This window comes from Acipenser ruthenus, chromosome 38 (genome assembly GCF_902713425.1).
Source record: "Acipenser ruthenus chromosome 38, fAciRut3.2 maternal haplotype, whole genome shotgun sequence".
Taxonomy (NCBI): Eukaryota; Metazoa; Chordata; class Actinopteri; order Acipenseriformes; family Acipenseridae; genus Acipenser; species Acipenser ruthenus.
In genome coordinates, this window is record NC_081226.1 from 9,178,561 (window position 1) to 9,203,018 (window position 24,458).

Below are 24,458 nucleotides of genomic sequence, written 5' to 3' on the forward strand. Positions count from 1 at the left end.
AGTCACCATGGCAACAAGCAAGGGGAACAGACACCCCCAAGCACCCAAACCAGCAATACTATATATAAAAACTGTCTAAACCATGTTTTGTCACTGTGTAACTGTGGCAAAGTGGTGAGTGAATACAGGTGAGTGCAGTGCAGAGCAGATACAAAACAGTGATTTCCAGGTGCAAGGGTGTTTATTGATAAATTAACAATGTCCAGAGCCTTATGGCGAACACCTGTAAGTGATAATGTTGGAGTGACACAGCGGCGTGTATCACTCAGTATTTGTAATTCCCCGGGTTTGACCCGTAACCAAAAAGTCCAGTTTTACACACCAACACTAAACACAAAACACAAACACAGTTCTTGGTGATAGTGAATACGTGCAAGTGGTGTAATACAGTTCTCTGTGAAATGCAGGGGTGAAAGTGATGTCCGGGTTTATGCTGGCTTTCGCTACAGCTCCAGATCGTGCAACTGGTAGTCTATTAAAAAACAGAAGACAGTTAACAAAACACTAACAAACACAAGCTAAAACTCATGGTTCACGAAACAGCACACAGACTCCTTGTAGGTTTTCAGCACTAACAATTTACCAAGAAACTGATCACGTCAGCTATGACCCCTATTTATATCCTCGCTCATGACCCCTAGGTTAACGAGCGCATCCGCTCCTCCAATCCTCAGATGCCACACCGTTTACCGTCTGGGTCATTGAGTTTGGATACCGTAGCCGTGCCCCTTTCCTAAATGACCAACTTCCACCTACCCTACAGAATAAATTGTCATGCCATTTAGTTAAGGGTACTCTGTTCCTCTTACACAGAGCCCTCACAGGTCGAGAGGGAGATCTAACACCAAGAACCATTCGATCTCTGTCACAGTAATATAATAAACTACGAATATTGCAACAAAGGGCACATATTTCTATATAATAGCATATAAGTATTGTTTTTAAATGGAGTGACAGTCACTGTGTAAAGTATGAAGTCATTGGCTGTGCTGTTTGTCTCCACCCATCATACTCAGTATATCATATCATGTCTAAACTGAGCATCATCTTGTCAGCGCGTTTCCAGCCGGGGAGGAGAACACTTTGGCACTGCTTTGAGTGTAAGGTAAGACTTTCCTAAAACATTACCTCAATGTATTTGTTTATACACAATCTATTTTTTATATGTACAAATGCAAATATAGTTATGGAAACTCATTTCAAATATATATAAAGCTTAATTTTTAAATACAAATTAGAGAAGGCTGTTTCCTCATAAGCCCATGTTAAAAAAATATAAAAATAAAATCTATATATTAGTGCTTCATGAAACGATTATTAATGTAATTGATTAATCTATCAATTGTTGCTTCGATGAATCGATTATTCGGATAAATACCAACACATCACTCAATAGCTAGCAAGATGAACAATTTTTTCTTCACAGATCTTTATGTATCCAGTGCAATAAATGTCTCGATATGATTGCAATTCCTTTGCGTTTCTATTTCAACAACAAAACATACTCTGCAATTTCAAAAGTATTAAAATAAAGTATTAATTAAGGAATACTCCGGGTAGTGTCCTTCTGATAAAAACTGCCAAGGTCAAATGATGGCAGCTATCTAATGCATCGAGACAATTAAAACATACCACAAATAAACTTTATAATTTTACAAGCAGAAACGATTTATTTAAGTTGACCACTTCATAACACAAAAAACAACGATAGATTAATTATTGCTTTTTTATGAATGTTTTTCTAACAATGGAATGGTATGAAAAAAGTAATTTTCTATAATTGTAAAACAAAACAAAAATGGTCTAACGTTTCTATTACATTTCACAGCGGGATGTACTTTAAACAAATAACCTGTTTGTTTTCAAATCTTAATAGTCCTTTTAATAATAATTTGATGAGGAAACTAAAGACATGAAATATATTTGGTATCTTCAAGTCAGTCACGTATTCAATGAAGGGGCTTTGTTGCGAGTCACCAAGCGTTTTGAGACGGACGCATCGGCATAGTTATATAAACATTTCAAAGTAACGAGGCGTAACACAAGTGGAGAGTCTGAAAAGTAAGAAATGCACATTATATTTTCGTAATATTAGACCTTTAACTGACGCAATGTTAGCTGAACTGACACAACTTCATGTATTATACATAATTTGCCGATTGTTTTTTTGTTTTGTTTTCAATAATAATAATAAATGACTAGATGAACATAAATCATAAATTAAAATGTTTTATTTTCGTAATAAAGTATTACTTATGTTCGTCTTCTGTTTCTTGTATTAATGCGAAGGGGTGCATTCTTTTTAGGCGTTCAAGCAGAATGGTCGTGCTGTTATGATAAGTCATTGACTGTTTGCATAAAGAGCACGTCACCGTGTTTCCATCTGGAGGAAGAAAACAAATTTGATCCGAGTGTAAAGAATAGAAGTGGACTCAAGAAATAAAACAAAAAAAGAAAAAGACGTGCGAGTCTAGCCCGTGTTGATAAATTTACGGGAAACATTTGCCTTAAATAGATAAACGAATGTTCATAATCTTTATATATTTTTTTCTAGATCTTTTAGCTCTGGGAATATATAGACACTTAATCCGCTTCTCCACATTTACCGTTGCTTAAAAAACCCGTCTGTGTGTGTATTAGAGGGAGGGGCTCATGTCACTGTTTGCTTCTGAGTGCTCACTGTTAAAGAATCACCCGCGGCTGTGTGAACAAGGCTTAAGCACGCCGGGGGGGGGGTTCGATGAATCGACAAATATTCATCCATGGCGGCAAAATTCGCGATTAGTCGATTAATTTGAATAATCGTTGCAGCACTAATACAAATCTTTGTGATTAAATTCCTATGCATTTCCGACATTGCTGTATATGAATACATAAGAGATATCCTGGAACATGTTCATTGCATATATCCTTGATCTTGTTTTAAAATGTAAAAATTGATAACATTATTATTATTGTTATTATTATTATTATTATTATTATTATTGTTATTAAGATACATTGCATAATTCTTCTTTGTATTCCTACTGTTATTGGTGTGTTTATTTTGATACTGCTACTGTATATATCTTATTCTCAGAGTTGAACTTTAAGACCTTTTCAAAGCTTGATTTTGGGGTTAAATGCAATTTGATGTTCATGTATTTATTATTCTCTCATCGATACACACGTTGTATAGAAAATACATTGAACGCCAAGTGGTTATATGAGCAGGTATTATTTTAAAAAGACATCTATACAACTCTGTTCAATTAAAAGCACAAAAGGCTTTAGTTTGAAAGCAGGGGAACCGCCCTTCTTTGCATAGCTCCTGCTGCAACCCCCTGCTCGGTGTAGCTAAGGAAACATTCACATTGCTGTAATACCCCCTCAAACAAATCAGATGCTTTCAGCACTGCACCCCACCAGCCTGGGTAAGCACTTCATTGCCGGGTCTTTATGCAAATACAGGAAATACCAATCAATCTGCTCATTATTTGGTTAAAGCATCTATATGAGTGAGAATAATTTACCTGCAATCGGACTCTGTATATTCAATATATTCATGTCTGTTGCATGTCATCTGGACCTTTGAAAAATCTCAACCTCAGCGAGCTGGTCTGAATTACAGCCACTAGTTTTGCATCACCTAGCATTAAATAAAAATAAAAACTATATGAACATATTTCAGATATTTTATTTCAGAATGTAATCATTAAAAATAATAATAATATTATTATTGTTATTATTATTATTATTATTATTATTATTATTATTATTATTATTATTATTATTATTATTATTATTATCACAAAAGGCTACCGGAAGCTATAATAGTAGTACAGTATTCCGTGTTAGATTTTGAAATGTCACATTTTTTCAATATAATATGTAATTTAATATGTTAACGTAACATTATTCAGCAGGTTTCACTCGACTTTACAGAAGCAACATGAGTTCATTCTATAGGGGGATGCAAACCGTTTGGCCATTGCTGTACTTTGAACTGAACTTGTGTCTCCAAAGACCAGATATTTATTTACCGGTATTTTAAAAGTTTCCGAGGTTGGTCCGCCAGGATGTAAACAGCTTGTCCTGTTTGTATAGCCGCTCCAATAAAACAATCACTGCAGCAAAGACTTGACTTTGTAATCATTTTCAATCATATCTGTATGCAGTGAAAGGCTAATCGCATTTTTTAATTAGTTAAGCTATTGTTGTATTTATTTCGGATTCGTTATTGAGAGGAACGGTAGTTCCTCGCACAAGTTAGAAAAACTTGTTTGAAACTACCGAGAGTCTCTATACAGCTCCAAGAGTTTAGCTGTTTTCACCATGTTGCAGCGGCAAAACTAAATCACTTAGAATTACCATCTGTACCAGTACCAAAAGTCTGAAACTTTTTTACATCAAATGTGAAAAAAAAACATAAATACCTCTTATACACAATGAGATATAAGTCGTCAAACTAAGGTCAAATTGTTATTCTCCTCCTTCTTCTTCCTCTGCCGTCTACTTTAAGGGTGTGTAGCGACTTTTCAAACAGGAAAGCTAAATAACTGGACATCTACCAATCACGTGATTCCACATGTTGGTCAACGTCCAAATAAACCAGGGAATGCAAGCAGTTTGATATCCACACCATTTATATTAAATAATTTATTTATGTTTTAAAACAGCAAATAATAATAATAATAACCGTTGTTTGAACTCGCAACACAATGTCATTGAAGAGCACACGGCCTTAGCCCGCTGCGCCGCTGGGCTGTTGTTGAAATGCATTCATTTTTTAAGCTTACATCCAAGCCTGACCAGCTTTCACTGAAAACCTGAAGATGCTGCTTGATTCTAGAAATGTTCTATTTCCTGTTTGAAAATATCCAGTTTCCTGTTTGGTAGATAGAATGGAATTGTACACAAGAGTGGCATGTAGCTTCCTTGTCTAAATCTTTGATCTCTGATAAATTGTAGTTCCTTGTTTAATTAAAAATAAATACATGAATAATTTATTAGGTAGAAATAAATAAATGATTTAAAAAATGCATAGAGGAATAAGTATATTTAGAAATAAATATTTTTTAATAAATAAATGTAGAAATTATTGTTTATATTATAAACAACAGCCCAGTGGCGCAGTTTTAAATAACTTTAGCATAACAGAGGCAGAAGTGTTAAAGGGACTAGGAGTTCTTAAAATAAACAAATCCCCTGGGCTGGATGAGATTCTCCCAATAACACTCAAAGAAATGAAAGAAGTTATTTACAAACCGCTAACCAAGATCATGCAACAGTCTCTTGACACAGGGGTTGTACCGACAGACTGGAAAATTGCAAACGTAATACCAATCCACAAAAAGGGAGACAAAACCGAACCAGGTAACTACAGACCAATAAACCTGACTTCTATTATATGTAAACTTATGGATCTATAATAAGATCCAAAATGGAAAATTACCTATATGGTAACAGTATCCTGGGAGACAGTCAGCATGGTTTTAGGAAAGGGAGATCATGTCTAACTAACCTGCTTGATTTTTTTGAGGATGCAACATTGAAAATGGATAACTGCAAAGCATACGACATGGTCTATTTAGATTTCCAGAAAGCTTTTGACAACGTCCCGCATAAAAGATTAATTCTCAAACTGAATGCAGTAGGGATTCAAGGAAATGCATGCACATGGATTAGGGAGTGGTTAACATGTAGAAAACAGAAAGTACTGATTAGAGGAGAAACCTCAAAATGGAGTGAGGTAACCAGTGGTGTACCATGGGGATCAGTATCAGGTCCTCTGCTATTCCTAATCTACATTAATGATTTAGATTCTGGTATAGTAAGCAAACTTGTTAAATTTGCAGACGACACAAAAATAGGAGCAATTGGAACTCCCACGTTTACAGTATTTATTTACTAAATGTCCTTATGAAAATGGTTGAAAGAACTGCAGTGAATGAATCAATTTCATTATACAGTACTGTACAAACTCGTTCCCTTTCAAGTCGAAGACGACCACCAACATTATGTATGGGATATTCCCTGCCCTAGAGGTAGGTAATACTGAGCTCTCTATACGCAATCAGTCCCGCCTACCCAGGGTACAAAACCGTCACTCACCGGAAAATCTCCTTCTCAAGACGGTAAGGTAAGACCTCTGTGTCTAGACTGAGCGTGTTGATAGAAAGAGCCCTCGAGTCGATTTGGGTCAGTTGTATTTCCCAAGCATTCGTGCTGAAAACTGGCTTGTCGCTTTCCTGGAATCAACGACTGAGTTCTTTCATCTTTCTGTCTTTCAGTGCCCCCCCCCCCCTTTGGTAGGCCACTTTCTCTTTTTTACTGTCTGTCGTAGGTGAGCGAGTGTCTGTGCAGTCACCCGAGACTGAGTTGTCTTTTCCTGAGTTACACAAGTATCCTCCTCGGGTCCGTATCCCCGCTGTCGAGTGACCCAGCCACGCTCCCTTCCTCGGGGCTAGGTGCTGCCGTATCCCCGTCCGAGCGAAGCCGTCTGCTGAACCTGACTGCTGTGGTGAGTCGGTTCGTGTGCGTTCGGTGTACTCTCTCTCACATCTGGTCAGGCTGGGTTTAGCCTTGAACGATGCAAAGAGTCGGCTCGCACCAGTGCAATGCACCCCGTATTTGGGGCTCCGGCTGGACTCCAATGCAATGCACGTATACCTGTCGGACGACAGGGTAGCAGCTATTCAGGATTGGCTCTCCCTGTTTCGACAGGGATCGCAGGTAACCCTCAGGGTGTGCCAGAAACTACTGGGTCTGATGGCCGCAGCCACAGTAGCGATCCAACTGGGTCTGCTTCGCATGCGCCCGCTGCAAGCGTGGCTCAATGCATTTCATCTCAACGCCAAACGCGACAAACACCGCAGATTGACTGTGTCTCACACATGCTCAGCAGCCCTATGCTGGTGGAGGGTTCCTTCTCACCTGCACAGAGGGGTGCAAATGGGAGTAGTATTAAATCGCCAAGTGGTGACAACAGACGCCTCCAACCAGGGTTGGGGAGCAGTCTGGGAGGGCAGGGGAGTCTGCGGATCCTGGTCGGACCGCTGGGCACCCCTGCACGTAAACATGCTGGAATTGCATGCGGTGTTCCTTGCTCTCCAGCACTTTCTTCCAGTGCTGAGCGGCACACATGTGTTGATCCGGACGGACAGCACAACAGTAGTAGCGTACATCAACCACCAGGGAGGCCTACGGTCTCCAGGGTTGCACTGCATAGCTTTCAGGCTATTTGTATGGGCCCAAGCCAACCTGCTGTCCCTGCGGGCGACGCACATTCCGGGAGTGGCGAACTTGGCAGCGGATCTCCTCTCCAGGAGAGGTCCGCATCCGTCAGAGTGGCGTCTCCACCCTCAGACGGTGGAGCGCATTTGGGAACGGTTCGGGAAGGTGCAGGTCGATCTGTTCGCTTCGGTAGAGACGACACGTTGCCCCCTATGGTACTCCCTCCATCGCTTAGGCACTCAGCATAGACGCCCTAACTCACGTTTGGCCCAAAGCGTTTTTGTACGCCTTTCCTCCTATACCATTGCTCCCGGCTTTTCTGGAGAAAGTCCGATCAGAGAAAGCATCAGTCCTCCTAGTGGCCCCCAGGTGGCCCAGAATATGGTTTGCGACCCTGTGCCAGCTGCTGTACGGCCAGCCTTGGGAGATCCAGCTTCGTCTGGATCTCCTAACTCAGGCACAGGGCTCCCTTTGGCACCCGGATCCAGTCAGGTTCCAGTTGTGGGCCTGGCCCCTGAAAGGGAGCGCTGGTTAGCCCTAGGGCTATCGGACGCGGTTGTGAGCACCATGCAGAATGCTTGGGCAGACTCCACTAGGTCGGTGTATACCTACAAGTGGAAGTGTTTTCAAGCCTGGTGTCTGGCTAGGAGCCATGACCCCGTTACTTGCCCGATGCCAGTTATATTGCAGTTCCTGCAGGAATTGCTTGACGCTGGAAGGTCCCCTCCCACGCTGAAAGTGTATCTGGCAGCTATATCTGCTTGTCATGCCCCCATAGATTCTATGTCCCCAGGTGCACATTTTTTGGCTATGCGCTTTCTTAAAGGCGCACAGAGATTACATCCTCCTAGGAGGACTGTTCTTTCCGAGTGGAGCCTTAACATTGTACTGGAGGCTCTTACAAGTCCTTTAGACTCCATAGTGCTGAAGTACCTGTCTATGAAGACAGCCTTCCTTTTAGCAATCACCTCCGCTAAGCTGAGTGTCCGTGCACAGCTCCTGCATGCGTGTGTGGGAGAATGGAAGCAGAGTTTCGCTGCGCACCAACCCCGCTTTCCTCCACAAGGTGATCACAGCTTTTCATATTAACCAATCGCTGGAACTGCAGTCTTTCATCCTCCTCCATTTACTTCATCAGAGGCTAAACTTTCTCTGCCCAGTGCGGGCATTGAGGTATTATGTACTTAAGACGAAGTCTTTGCGTAAATCGGACCAGCTTTTTGTTTGTTATGGCACACGGACTATTGGACAGCCCCTCTCTAAGCAGCGTCTGTCACACTGGATTGCGAACATGGTGTCGACTGCATATGATGGTGCTGGTTTACCTCCACCTGGTAGAGTAGCTGCGCATTCGACTAAAGGGTCGGCTACATCGTGGACCCTTTTTAAGAGCGTTTTGATGTCTGATATTTGTACTGCGGCTAGCTGGGCTACGCTGCTTACTTTCACCAGATTCTACCGCATTAGTGTGGTAGATCCTGCTGTGCCTTCTGTGGGCACAAGGGTCCTTGAAGGTGTAAGTTCACACCGCTAACCTCTGGGTTAGACAGCGCTTGTGCATCCCTCATATGCTGCCGTTCCTTCTCCCTCGCGACGGCTCAGGTATACATTATCACATACGTAATGTTGGTTGGTTTTCTTCGACTTGAAAGGGAACGTTAGGTTACTTACCGTAACCCTGGTTCCCTGAAAGAGAAGACGACCGCCAACCATGAGGTCGCTTCGGTCGCCCTCACGGGTTCGATGGAAAAAGAGGGAGATTTTCCTGTGAGTGACGGTTTTATACCCTCGGTGGGCGGGACCGAGTGCGTCATCACAGGAAGGGGCCTTCGGCAGCTCTGATATAGAGAGCTCAGTATTACCTACCTCTAGGGCAGGGAATATCCCATACTTAATGTTGGTGGTCGTCTTCTCTTTCAGGGAACCAGGGTTACGGTAGGTAACCTAACGTTACAACTCATGTAGTTCAATTGAAATAAGAATTGATAAAATAACTACAGTGTTATTTTTACAATCCAACCACAAACTGTTGACTATTCTCTGTTATTGGCTTGTACTGTCTTATTTGACAGCTTAAATAGCAAAAGTTAACAAATGTACATTATACAACAGAATTAACTCAGTGAACAAAAACAATGAACAACTTACAGTTTCACACAGAGATCAAACATTGTCGATTTTGTTACATCATTAAAATCCTTTATTATTATTATTATTCTAAGTGTGCAAACGTGCTGAGGTGTATAGCAGCTATTGTAGTGTGGTGGATGGGCCGTGTGCGCATGCGCAGTCACCACTTCAGAGACTTGTCTGTTGTTCCAACACGGTTGCGTTTATTTATAAACTTTTAACATAAACCGAACTCCTCGTGGAGAGCCTATCTATACACACTGTGTTTTTGTTTCTCTAAGGTCAGGGCAGGTTAGCTGTTTCCCTGACAAAACAAAAACAAAACACAAAGGGCAGGGCAGGGCAGGGCAGGAAATACAATTCTCTATACAAGTGCAATATTTCTACAGTAAATACAGTAGCGGTGTTCAAACTGTACACAACTTATCAGTGTAACTTCCGTTTCTGTCTCTCCCTTTTGATACTGAAGAAAAGCTGCGCTGGCACTTTATAACACAGACATTTTATTCAGCATTCGTTTTATAACTCAATAAATATTAGGTCTATTACGTGGTTATCTTTCCTAATGTATTTACTTTTTTGGTGTGAGAGGAGCTGCAGCTTCCTCCGGGAGACGAGACGCTTTAGCACCGCTCTGGCATCCGAACCTGGAGCGAGCACATTCCCTCTTCCCCTCTCCTCGCACTTTGTTGGTTTGGTTGTCTGTCGCTTTGAACCGAGCCAGATTCAGATATGCTGCAGGGCTGGAGTTTCACGGCATGGTTCTGGCTCGCCTCGGTTATTTGCTAGTGTAAACACACCCGTACCGTGAGGGCGTGGGGTGTGCTGGTGTAAACGGGGTATAATTAAAGACAGTGACCTTGTTTAACCCACATGAGTTATCCAAACAGTGACATCTAGTGGACAGGCCGTTGTCATTACAGTTTTACAAAAGATAAATCACATTTCTAAAGATCATTAGATCTTGAAGAAGCCGGTAAAGTTACTGCTATTGTTTGGAGCTGCTGTTCCTTTAATAACTAGAACGTTTCTTCCTCTAATGTGATTTTATATTTTGTGCACATGGTCTCGTCATTTTAGAAAGTATATTTATTACTTGTGTAACACCTAGCCAATAAGGCAAGGGCAATAGCAACTAAAAACCCAGGGACAGATTAACCCCGGTAGACAAGTTCTCTATATGTATTATACACACACACCATCACAGAATCTCTTGGAAATCAGGTAAGTTGTCACAATGTCCTCTCAATGAAAGCCCACGACACAAGTTTTATAGAAATACAGATCCCTTGGTTTTTATTACATTTACAGCTGGAGCAGAAGGAGTGGGTGGCTGGAGACGCAGCTCGACCCAAAGCAGTGTAACCAAACAAATCAAAATGAACAAGCAAATAAACACTCCAAAACAAAATAAAGAATAACTACTTCTACAAAGGAGAATGAATAAATAATCAAAGAAAGATTAATCACACACTATTACTTAAATTCCAATTCAAAATACTGTAGAGCTAGCAGGAGTGCAACACCAGCCCAACCCACCAGGGAGCGATCTTCCAGAACTGGCAATACAGCAATTAGAGATAAAAAGGTATACTTTTAGCTGCAGTTCTAAAACAAAGTTGATAAAAAACAAACAAACAATGTACTAGCTTTATTATACACGTTAAAATCAGAAATAAAAAGACAAGAATTAAAAGAATAACATAAAAACGGTAATAAATACAATGGCTTATCTCACACAGAAAGGAACGAGAGGGAGAATCGCAAGGACAACAGCAGGGGGCTTTAAACAGTACTACAACAAACCACACACACAAACAGGCCAGCCGCCCTGCAGTGAATGGATTAACCGAAATATCAAAGAGAAAACACAGCAGTCAGACACTTACAGCTTTCAAGTAAGTTTCCTTGTACAAAACAGCATTTACACAGATTGTCCGACTACAAACAATCTAGTTTTCATAAGACTCACAAAACAAACAGAATCAATATTCTCACTTGCTTTCCTGGACTCCAGTGCAGCCCCGCCTGTCCTTGCCATTCCTCTCTCTGTACAAAATGAGCTCCTGTTTCTTCTTCTGGTTAATCTATAGGACGCATTCCATCTATTATTTTAGATGATTAGCGGCCTCTATCTGTAGTCCTTTGTGTGTCTTTGTTTTACTTTATTTTTCTGTCATCTTTATTTATTATAACTTCCCTTCTTTTCCTGTTTCCTTTATATATTTCGTCAGTATCCTTTCTCTATTCAGTCTCCCGTCCTCTTTCCCTAGCAAGTTCTTTATATTGACTTCATATACCTCCATTTCTCTCAGCCTCCTCTCCACTTTCCTTCCCAACTCTTTATTCACCTCTTTCTGGATATTATGATAAAACCTTCCTTTTATGCTTTCATCCTATCTCTCCTGCCATTCTTTTACTATCATTTTTTCACATAGCCTCCCATTTCCTGCGATCCCAGAGGAGTCACCACATCAATTTCCTCTCATTTTAACCCATTTTTTGCTGCCAGATCTACCGTCTCGTTGCCCAGAATGCCAGAGTGACCAGGAATCCAAACTAAAATCACTTTGATCCCCATTATTGTACATTCCTTATATTGTTGCATTATTTCAGCCATGATATCTCTTCTATCATTAAACTCCCCTTCTAATGCAATAAGAACACTAAATGAATCTGAAAATATGACTGCTTTTTTAGGCTTTATTTCAGCTATTTTAACTATTGCAAATAGTATAGCTACCATTTCTGCAACAAATACCGATAAATGGTCAGATATCCTCGCTAGTTTACATCTAATTCTGGGTTATAATATGCCTTCTCCACTCTTCATGTTTTTGGATCCTTGGATCCATCTGTATATATACATCGTGCCTCCATACCTTTCTCCTCTACAAAAGCTTGACTCTTTCTTTTCAGTTCCATTTTTTCCCCTCCTTTCTTCACTTGCTCACTCAATTCTATACAACAGTTTGGTTTTCCCATCATCCATTCCGGAAACACGTTTATACTAACATTCTTTACCAATTTCAAATTTTCCATTCTCAATTCCTTTATCCATTTTTGCGAGCTCCTGTTTCTCCTCCGCATAGTATATTTATACAGAGAAAAGTTAAATAGTTAAATATATTAGCACCACGTGCAATGTATAACATGCATCAGGTGCGTCAATTAGAAACCGCTTCAATTCACAGGTAGGTAATGTATTAGCAGCATCTAGTGCAGTGTGAAAAGATTCATTAACCCGTTCTAGTGCTAGTTTATCCATGTATACAAACAATTGTACCTACAAAATACCCATCTGTTACACTTGTAAGTGTCTATTAGGTTTGCTTGAGCCTGATGGTCCTTCCCTAGTTTTAGTTGGAAGACGCATTGGTCAGTTGAAGCAGCATACAGGTACTATATAATATAATATATAATACTGTAATAACAGAATGCTTTACATTTGCATGTGGGCACGCTAAATCAAAATGGCACCGTGTTTAATTTATTCAGCACTTTCAGTCAGGATTTAAAGCTAAATAAATTTGTTTGGCAGCATAACATTTGTAGAGTTTAGTCGGACGCGTTGAAGTACACCTGAGAAATATTTGATTGACACCCCAATTTATTTCCCCTCCCCTTTGATATATTTGAACTCTTATTCTTTATGTTCTGAGAAGTGAGTGCTCAGGCAGGACGATGCAATTAAGAGTTTCTCATTTCAGTGACAATGTGGGTTGTTTGCATTTTTACGAAATATTTTCCTTCTCATCATTGCAAAATTAAAACGTGAAAATACACCTATCGGTTACCTTATCGCACCGCTTGCAATTTTACAAACAAATCCTACTAATGGTTGTAATGAATGTGACTAAAAGTGATGCATCAGTTAAATACCTCTCCATTGTTATTTTGCATAGCATATATGTATTTTAAAAATTAATATAGGGCTAAAGAAGTCCCAGTTAGAGCAGAACATCACAGTCATGTGAACACATGGGGAAGGTGAGATGTCTGAACTGTCCTGTTTGTAATGATTAAGTGCACGTGTTGCTTGTTATAACACACAAGCTATTGTACAGAAAAGCCAGTCCGGAGCCACTCGAAGCTTAACCTGCATTGAGGTGATTCACAGAAAGTCTTCTGTTTCTAATGCAGAGTCTGCTGTGATGGGGGAGAGAGGGCTGCTCATCCTTCTGCTTGCAGGTGAGTTTCCTTTATTTCTGCTTTTCACACTGTTTGCTTTGATATTGTCCACATTCCCTCTCAGAAGATCATGCGGTTCTTAAAGCTGCAGTGTCCCTCAATCACGTTCAATCTAAACTAACGTGTGATTCCTGGGTGTGTGTTCACTGCACTGCTCCACTTCTACAGAGCAGACCTTGTTGCTGTTGTATCTGCTCAGCTCAGCACAAGGTACTGATCAGTAATGTGGGAGGTATACGGAGGCTGCCTGTTGTCACACTTATTTTTTTTAGCTATTAGGACTATCAGAATCTGGTTTCATTCCTAAGTGTAGTTTAGCAAAGGTTATTCTACAGCTTTTCAAGATACCTTAATGTGGGATGAACCTACAGAGGCTGCCTGTGTGTCCAGAGTTATTATCAGAATCTGGGGTATATTGAGGCCGTCTCTCTGTCTGTGTTACACATTATTTATCTAGAGAGGTTCTTATTCCTCTTGTGTTTGACCTGTCTGACTGTCAGCTACCCAAAATAAAGCAGAATATATTTCAAAATACTCAACATAAAGCAGAATATATTTCAAAATATCTTCATGTGTGGTGCAGGTTATTGTGGAATGTATTATGGAACATATTACAATATATATTATCTGTGTTTATATTCAAACATACTGTATGTCAACATATTTCTGGAATATATTTAAGTACAAATAGGAATGTACTTTTTTAATGTCTTCACTTCTTCTGCTGAGACAGAACATTTCTGAGAGTGATCTGCTCTAGGATGTTATCCTGTCTCAGTCTATTAATCTTTCACTCCGCTAGCTAGCAGTATTTTAGTAATGTTGTTTTTTTCTTTTATCAGGGTTTTGTGTGCCCGCTTACAACCATATCATTAAACACGTGTTTGTGAATACTCTGAAGAGCTGGTCTGCAGCTCAGAGCTACTGTAGAAAGAATCACACAGACCTGGCCACTGTGCACAGCCAGGAAGAAGCACAGCAGCTCTTAAATATTGCAGGAGCTTCTCTCAATGCTTCTGCCTGGATCGGGCTGTATCGTGATGACACACAGAACTGGCAGTGGTCTCACAGTGATAATGTCATCTATAACAACTGGACAGCAAGCCTCTTCTGTGCTTCAGTCAATTCAAAGGGAAAGTGGATGGATTTACCCTGCCACCTTCAGAACGCTTTCATGTGCTACAATGGTAAAGATGCAAGTGTTGCTACATTGCACTTTCATTATTAGAGTCTTATAGTTATGATTTGTAAGCATCCCTGTGAAGGGAGCTTTAATGAGTTTACAAATCCACCGCCACTCCTACAGCTGCTAATATCTCAAACAATTTCAAAACCCTGAATCCAAGTTGCCCTTGAATGGATACAAAAACACACGTTATTGGATGTGTTTGGTGTGTTTCACATGCTATTAATGATAGATGGACCCATTTCTTATCTTCTGAATATTTATAACAACCAACTGAGAATACTGAATCAGGAGTAAATTAGACAACTAAAATACTGTTGGCATAAGAGCTTTTATATTGCTTTTTAATTGGTTCAAGTGGAATTGGATCCTGTTAGATTGCAACTGTGACCAGGACCCTATTTAATCACCTTCAGTTTTACTGGTCCCAAAACACAGCCTCTTTCCTACCTACACTCTCTACCCTTTCTTCTTTGTGTACTGTCTACACTGCTCTCTGCCTCTGCTGCTTCCTCTGTCAGTTTGTTCACTATATCCACTATGGCCTTCTCTGCTATCCCCATCCTTCTCTCCTCTTGCACTAGCAAAATCTCTCACCAGCACTTCTCTAACCCTTCCAACTTGATCTCTCAGACTCTGCTGCCATCCTCTGCTACTTCATCCTGCTCTCTCTCTCTCTCTGGTGACCTATGGAACTGCCAGTCAGCCTGCAACAAGGCTGACTTCATCTCTGCCTACGCCTCTCATCTCTCTCTCGACTTTCTGGCTCTTATAGAAACATGGATCAGCCTGAGAACACTGCTGCCCCAGCTGCTCTCTCTGTGTCCTCTCTCACTCTCCCCGCTCCTCAGGATGAGGTGGGGAACTAGATTCCTACTTTCTGCATCTGGAATTTCTCAATCCCCTCTACTCTCTCCTCCCTCTCTGTCAGCACATTTGAATTTCATGCTGGCCGCTAACTGGACATGATTTTCTCCTTCTAGCATCTCCCTCTCCTTCTCGGATCACTTCTTCATATCCTTTTCGCTCTACCCTCTCTCCCATCCACCTCTACCACACTTCTCTCCTATCGCCACTTCCTTTCCTCAACCACCTTTACTTCCTCTGCTCTCTCCCTTCTTCCTCCTATTGACTCATTCTCCCAGCTTTCAGCAGACTTTGCCACTGTGACTCTTTCTTCTTCTTTCACCTCAACTCTTGACGACTCCTGTCCTATGGTCTCCCGTCCTGCTCGCTCTTCCCATTCCCAGTCCTGGCTATCCTCTACACTCCACTCAACCCGTAACAAACTGCACACTGCTGAGCGGAGATGGAAGAGATCCAAGCTACCCTCTGATTTAGACCACTACTGATCCCTCCTTTCCTCCTTCTAAACAGCACTCACCTCTGCCAAAAACTTCTACTATCAGTCTATCATCCTGTCCTCCACCAACAACCCCCACTGACCTTCTCCACCTTTTCCTCCCTCCACAAAACCCCCCCCCCTCCCCAATCCTCCTCCTTCACACCACCTTGCCTCCTTCTGCTCTAAAGTAGAGGACATTCAGAAGCTATTCTCCAGTCCATCTTATCCTTCCCCCTCTCCACTTGAACACATCCCAACATCCTGCCCTCCCCCTCATTCTCAACTTTCACACCTCTATCTGACCTTTGCTCTTTACTCCTGGATTCCAGGTCAACTACTTGCACCCTGGATCCCCTTCCTACTCGCTTCTTCCAATTCATTGACCATCCCTTTCTTCCTTTTATCTCCTCTCTCATTAACACCTCTCTACTTCCTGGATCCTTTCCCCCAGCCTTCAAAACTGCTCTCTGACCTGGGGATCTCAGACACTGCTCTGGCCTTGTTCTCCTGCTATCTCTCTAACCGTTCCTTCCAAGTTTTCTGACATGGCTCCCTCTATTTCCTGCAACCCCTTTCTACAGGTGTGCCTCAAGGATCTGTCCTGGAATCCCTCCTCTTATCACTCCACACCCGCTCGCTAGGGACTCTCATTTCCTCTTTTGGCTTCTCCTCTCACCTCTACACTAATGATCTTCCTCTCCGTTCTCTCCTTTGACTCCCACATCTCCTCCTGCATCTCAGAATGCCTCTTGGCTATTTCCACTTGGACGCATTCTCAACGCCTCAAACTCAACCTCTCTAAATCTGACCTCCTCTACTTTCCTTCTGCTTCCTCTCCTGCTTCTCACCACTCCATCTCAGTCTCCCTTGACTCTATCACTCTCCATCCCTTTCTGCAAAAATATCTAGGTGTTACTCTTCACTCCTCCATCTCCTTCTCTCAACACATCTCCTCCCTGACACACACTTCTTTCTTTGCAACATCTACTAAATCCCTCCTTTTCTCACTACTTATTCCACTCAACTCCTGGTCCAAGCTCTTGTACTCTCCAGACTGGACTACTGTAACTCTCTCCTTGCTGGTCTCCCTGCTTGGGCTATCCACACCTTCAGCTCATTCACAATTCTGCTGCTCGTCTAGTATTCTCCCAACCTTGCTACTCTCATACTACCCCTCTGCTTTGCACTCTTCACTGGTTACCCATCTCTGCTCGCATTCAAGACCCTTGTTCTTGCCTACAGCTCTCTTCACCACACTGCCCCCTCCTACCTCCAATCCCTCTTGCCCTCTCTGCACCTCCTCTACTGGCTGACTGGTCATGCCTTTCCCCTACTCTCCATCCTCCCATGCCCGTTCCTTCTCTTCCCTAGCCCCTTTGTGGTGGAACCAGCTACCGAAAAACCTCAGGACTGCTTCCTCTCTCCCTGCCTTCCACTGCCTGTGTAGATCTCTTGCTCTACCCCTCCTACCATGCACTGAACTTGTCTGACCTAAGCACCATGTTCTGGACCCACACTTTATGCATTATCCTTGCACTACTAATATGGCATTGTAGATATAACCTGTTGTAATCCTAACTTCTTGCATCCTATTTCATATTGTGTTTTAGCCGCAATATTAAGCTTGCATTGTAACCCTGTACTACCCTTTAACACCTGTAAGACACCTTGGATAAAGGCATCTGCAAAATAAATAAATAATACAAAAATAATAATGACTTTCTAAGAATTTTGCCCCTTGGTTTTAAATAAACACATAAAATGTTATTGTCTGTGGACAAGACACAGCTTATGTTAAATATCTGATTGAGGACAATGCACAGTTTGTTTTGGGTTCACCTCCACAACTGACATTGATTTTGATCTGCTGTTTGTGTATACAGAGACCAGCAACATCACTGAGAGATACACCCTGATTGAAGTTCTGAAAACCTGGACTGAAGCTCAGCAGTACTGTAGAGAAAACCACACCGACCTCGTCAGTATAAAGAACGCCAGTGAAAATGAAAACCTAGTGAAGAAAGCACAGGGCAAGCCCTTCTGGATAGGCCTGTTCAATGAGCCCTGGAAGTGGTCACACCAGGGGGATAGCTACACATTTCACAACTGGAGCAATAAACAACCAAACAATTTTGATAACAAACAGAAATGTGTGGCGATGAAGAATAGTGGTGAATGGAATGACCTTAATTGCAAAGCGCAGTACCCTTTCTTCTGCTGTGAGGGTAAGGATCCTTCTCATTGAGTTCAGTGTTTCACCCATTTGTGTGTGTGTGAGGGGGGTGACAGCTTATCTGTGCAGGAGAGTGGACCCGTTCACTCCCTGTAACTGAAATTCCTTCAGAACAATGTCCTGTTGAAAACTGGACTCCACAACAGTCTTGCAAATTTTCAAAACCAAGCCTGCTGTATTTATAACTTCAAGAATGTAATAATGTGATCACTGTAAAGCAAGAAGGTTTTACTGTTTATTAAAATCACAAAATGTACACTACAGTTTATATATAGTAAAGATTGTGTATTGGTAACTTGTACAGGACCAGCTATTTAACAATGGAGCAGTTCTGCTGTCTAGAGTGTGGTGGCAGTTTCCTGTAGAGCCATAGAAATTGGATAAACCTTCAGATTGAAAAAAAGGAAGCATGATTAGCTCACTTCAATTGGTACTAGTAGTGAAAAATAAAACATTTTCCACTTTGTGCAATCAATCACAGAGAGTGTAAATGGGGTTAAAGGGATAATCAAAACATCAGTTATATTTATTTATGCTTTTATGGTATTGCAAGGTACAGCACGGTACAATATTGTATAATAAGAAATTCCAAAAGAACATTAACACGGATTGAACAGTGAATTGAGTTTTTCTCACATCGATTTCTAAGGCTACCCAGTGTTTCCATGACTTTTGTTACTCATGTCAGAATGTTACTTTTGTTATAGTACAAACCACAAGCATATTTTTAGTATATTTATTCTTCCATACAGTTATAGTAGCAGCCTACATTCTTACCAATAATCTGTGACCTTTAGTTACATTTCCAGTGCAAATCTTGTCACTGAAGAACACGTTTTCACTGATCTTTATTGTGCTGTCCCCTCTCCCCAGGCGGCTCCTCTGGTCAGTGTTTCTATGAAGGAACTAAGAAGACATGGCTGGAAGCTCAGAGCTACTGCAGAAACCAAGGCAGAGACCTGCCCACCATACAAGACCAAGCCAGGGTTAATAAGCTTGTAGGTCTTACACGTACAACAAATAACACAGATTTCTGGATCGGGCTGTATCATGACAAAGAGAACTGGCAGTGGTCCAGCGGAGATGACGTCATCTACTCCAACTGGGATCCATACCTCTACTGTGCTTCAGTCAATTCTGATGGAGAGTGGGAGGATTCAGTCTGCAGTGAGAAGAAAGCTTTCATGTGCTACAGTGGTGAGTTGAGATTCAATTCCTTTGTTAATGAAACAGCTGACTGGACTGGGGGTTGAAGCCAGGTCCCCTGGATACTGCCCAGGTCTGTGACAGCTCAGCTCGTAGTGTAATGCTGTAGAGTAAAGCCTGTATTAACAGTCACCTGAACTAAGCAGTGTAGGGGTAAGATGATTCATATACCTAGTATATATAACGCTCCTACAGCATGTCCCCCAATTCCCTATACTAGTGATTCAGGCAATCTTTCTACAGTAAATTCAGCACCGGTGTTCAAACTGTAAGCAACTTCTCAGTGTAACTTCCGTTTCTGTCTCTCCCTTTTGATACAGTATCTGAACTGGAGAAAATCTGCGCTGGCACTTTATAACACAGACATATTATTCAGCATTCGTTTTATAACTAAATAGATATTAAGCATGTTAAGTGTTTATCTTTCCTAATGTATTTACTTTTTTTGCTGCGAGAGGAGCTGCGGTTTTTTCTCCGGGAGACGAGACGCTTCAGCGCCGCTCCGGCAGCCGAACCTGGGGCGAGCACAGTCCCTCTTCCCCTCTCCCGACCCGCTCTCCTTCTCGCACTTTGTTGGTTTGTTTGTGTGTCGCTTCTAACTGAACTCCCAACTGCCGTTTAGCCAGGCTATTTACAGTTTAAAAAATGCAAATTAAAATGATGCATGAGTGGGAATGTTAACTTTTTTTTTTTTTGTAAAAGATATAGCGTGGATTATATGATGCTTTATACATTGTTAATTCATAATTAGTAAAAGCAACTTCTATAGATAAGAAATTCTCTCAAAATCACTTTGCTTACAACTGTAGGTTGCGCGCAATTAAGATGAAAAATCTTTCATAGTTTACCATACACAAAAACAAAGACGAAATACACATCGAGTGGCCGTTCTTTAAGGTAATGCTCCATTTCTGAAAATATCTGATTACAGCTCATAAAACCATCTCCTGTATCGTGCCAGTAATAGTGTTTAACATGACAGTATTTCATCGGGTGATGCATCAACGCCATTTACCATCAAAAACCATCATTCATCACAACGTAACAATAATGTGCTCTTAGAGACCGATTTTGTCATGAGCATATTATTCATCGGATTCATTAATCTGTAGTGTGTCGTTAATTGACCCTTACCACTACAGCATCATAATTAACACGTGCCTCAGACCAGGCGGAGAATGAGATGCGTCTTGAAAGTATCCTTTCCTAGCATAATTTCTGCGCTTAGAAACATGTATTTAAGTTAATAGTAATAATAAAAATAATTAACATAACATTATTCAGCAGGTTTCATTCGACTTTATTAAGCAAGATATGTTAATTCTATTGGACATAGCTGTATATGCCTAATGTGCACATTTATATGTGTTATTTCAGCACAACGATTTATACATTTAAAATAAACCGAGAACTATAAATATGTGTGTGTGTGTGTGTGTGCAATTTATTTTTTCCTTTTTGTAAGCTGACATCTTGATATATCGGACAACCTGTCTCCAGACACGTCCCGTTGCCATAACGTGTCTGTGTAAACAGACGGTGTATGCCATTGACGTCTTAAGTAAGGGACACAGCTCGTTATGCATACCTCTGACAATTGGTTAGATACAATCTCTCTGTAACAATCTGTGATAGTAAATCACATATAAAACCATTACTGGCCAGTAAAATATCCAGGCAGTAGTTTTGAAAATCACGTGTTAAATACTGCCCAGTGTCTTCTTTTTAAATTGCCTTCATCTTTTATGCATATGGACCTCTGAATCTAAGATATTCTCCACTTGTATGTGACAAAGTAACTTCTATAGTATTACATACAAGAACTTCTCCAAAAGTGCCTTTCACAACGAATACCACAAAGTTACCTAAATTACAATAGGATCTCTTCCATAGCTTCCTGATCTTCTTAGGTAAAGCAATAAGAACTTCAAAGGCAGCACAATTTGAAGAACATGGCAAAAGCATTAATAGCTTGGAAGCCATTTTTGAAGACAAGGGGCAGTGGGACAACTAAACAACTTGATAGTCATTGTGAAGACAAGGGGCAGTAGGACAACTAAACAACTTGATAGTCATTGTGAAGACAATGGGCAGTGGGACAACTAAACAACTTGATAGTCATTGTGAAGACAAGGGGCAGTAGGACAACTAAACAACTTGATAGTCATTGTGAAGACAATGGGCAGTGGGACAACTAAACAACTTGATAGTCATTGTGAAGACAAGGGGCAGTAGGACAACTAAACAACTTGATAGTCATTGTGAAGACAAGGGGCAGTGGGACAACTAAACAACTTGATAGTCATTGTGAAGACAAGGGGCAGTAGGACAACTAAACAACTTGATAGTCATTGTGAAGACAAGGGGCAGTGGGACAACTAAACAACTTGATAGTCATTGTGAAGACAAGGGGCAGTAGGACAACTAAACAACTTGATAGTCATTGTGAAGACAAGGGGCAGTGGGACAACTAAACAACTTGATAGTCATTGTGAAGACAAGGGGCAGTGGGACAACTAAACAACTTGATAGTCATTGTGAAGACAAGGGGCAGTGGGACAACTAAACAACTTGATAGTCATTGTGAAGACAAAGGGCAGTGGGACAACTAAACAACTTGATAGTCATTGTGAAGACAAGGGGCAGTGGGACAACTAAACAACCTGATAGTCATTGTGAAGACAAGGGGCAGTGGGACAACTAAACAACTTGATAGTCATTGTGAAGACAAGGGGCAGTGGGACAACTAAATAACTTGATAGTCATTGTGAAGACAAGGGGCAGTGGGACAACTAAACAACCTGATAGTCATTGTGAAGACAAGGGGCAGTGGGACAACTAAACAACTTGATAGTCATTGTGAAGACAAGGGGCAGTGGGACAACTAAACAACTTGATAGTCATTGTGAAGACAAGGGGCAGTGGGACAACTAAACAACTTGATAGTCACTGTGAAGACAAGGGGCAGTGGGACAACTAAACAACTTGATAGTCATTGTGAAGACAAGGGGCAGTGGTACCAGGGTCAGAGTCAGGGGGGGTGAAAGGCAACTGCATCCGGGCCCAGCCTTTTTCTGAGGCCAGTTTAATGACTAAAAGTAAAAAAGATACAGGTGGCATCTAACTTACAGGGATTAGAAAAATGTCACTCAAAACACTAATGTGCAAATCAGAGCTAACAGATTGTCTATCTGGAGGCGGGACGCACAGCAAGTGCTCTGGCAATAGGGCAGTGTTAAAGTCATGTGATTGCTCTTCAGGCAGATGTGATACTAACCAATGGATGGTAAAAATTCAGTATTGAAAGAAATGGCATGCCTTTTTGATATTAATATAACTGTTCATAGAATGTTGTTTTCACTTATGAGTTGTATTGAATGCATTTGTACTATGGGGTAAGTTTTGAATTACAGATAGTATAGAAATGTTTCATACTATCTTTTGTACATGATAACATTAATTTAAAAATCCAATTGATGCCTATGAATGTGATTAATATGTTTTTAAATTAATGTTTCAATATTAACTAAATTGAGATATTTATTAAATTGATTTATCTTGTTCACAGTCATCTTAAAATAACACACAAATCATTTTTTGTTGGGCAATAAGTTTTGACCGATTCAGATTTTGATTTTGATCTGCTGTTTGTGTTTACAGAGACCAGCACCATCACTAAGAGATACACCCTGATTAAAGAACTGAAAACCTGGACTGAAGCTCAGCAGTACTGTAGAAAATACCACACCGACCTCGTCAGTATAAAGAACGCCAGTGAAAATGCAGACCTAGTGAAGAAAGCGCAGGGCACGCCCTTCTGGATAGGCCTGTTCAATGAGCCCTGGAAGTGGTCACACCAGGGGGATAGCTACACATTTCACAACTGGAACACTGGGGAACCAAACAATGTGGGAGGCAATGAGAACTGTGTGGAGATGAAGAAGAGTGGTGAATGGAATGACTGTGGCTGCAACTCTCAGTTCCCTTTCTTCTGCTATGATGGTAAGGATCCCTGCTCAGAATCAATGAGAAATGTGGATCCCTGCTCAGAATCAATGAGAAATGTGGATCCCAGCTCAGAATCAATGAGAAATGTGGATCCCTGCTCAGAATCAATGAGGAATGTGGATCCCTGCTCAGAATCAATGAGAATTGTGGATCCCTGCTCAGAATCAATGAGAAATGTGGATCCCAGCTCAGAATCAATGAGAAATGTGGATCCCAGCTCAGAATCAATGAGAAATGTGGATCCCGGCTCAGAATCAATGAGAAATGTGGATCCCTGCTCAGAATCAATGAGAAATGTGAATCCCTGCTCAGAATCAATGAGAAATGTGGATCCCAGCTCAGAATCAATGAGAAATGTGGATCCCAACTCTGTCAGTGTTCTTGTTCAGCTCAGTGTTTGTACCCCAGTCTGTGAGCAGGGACTCAGAGGCCCAGTCCATCTGATCCTACAGTAGCTGTCTGGCAGGGTGTAGCCTAGAGATCTGAAGAACCAGAAACCAGCCCGGTCATTAAGAGTGTGTGAGCAGGGAGCAGCTACCCCTCACTGTTACACACAGGAGAGACACGTGTTGTAAAATACATTCTGATTGGGTATTTATTTCAGAGTCCGTTGCCACATTTCTTTTTTTTAATCTTCTTACAGATCCCAAAACCACAAGCCCCCCTTCCACTCCGGTCTCTCAAGGTATGGGGTGTAATCAATTCAGTGTGATTCATAACCAACAGCAGGAATCTGACTTTGTTATAAACTTTCTTTTTTCTCTTTATCTTTTTACAGATGCAGAACCCTCGAGCCCCCCTTCCACTCCGGTCTCTCAAGGTATGGAGTGTAATCAGTTCAGTGTGATTCATAACCCACAGCAGGAATCTGACTTTGTTATAAACTTTATTTTTCTCTTTATCTTTTTACAGATGCAGAACCCTCGAGCCCCCCTTCCACTCCG

General features: G+C 41.2%; 1 protein-coding gene across 1 annotated transcript; it reads left to right on the forward strand.

Annotated features, from left to right (window-relative positions):
• The first annotated feature begins 1,001 nt into the window (after window positions 1-1,001).
• LOC117969385 (macrophage mannose receptor 1-like) lies at window positions 1,002-19,553 on the forward strand. The gene is made up of 5 exons (XM_059008868.1): window positions 1,002-1,105; window positions 13,489-13,536; window positions 14,379-14,723; window positions 17,951-18,292; window positions 19,174-19,553. Exons 2-5 carry the CDS (start codon window positions 13,500-13,502, stop codon window positions 19,551-19,553), a joined length of 1,104 nt encoding a protein of 367 aa, XP_058864851.1. The 5' UTR covers window positions 1,002-1,105; window positions 13,489-13,499.
• The last annotated feature ends 4,905 nt before the right edge of the window (window positions 19,554-24,458 follow it).

Coding starts and splice junctions, on each gene's coding strand:
- LOC117969385 (XM_059008868.1), top strand. CDS start 13,500: ATGGGGGAGAGAGGGCTGCTCATCCTTCTGCTTGCAG. Junction 13,537..14,378: donor GCTCATCCTTCTGCTTGCAG/GTGAGTTTCCTT, acceptor TTCTTTTATCAG/GGTTTTGTGTGCCCGCTTAC. Junction 18,293..19,173: donor CCCTTTCTTCTGCTGTGAGG/GTAAGGATCCTT, acceptor CCCTCTCCCCAG/GCGGCTCCTCTGGTCAGTGT.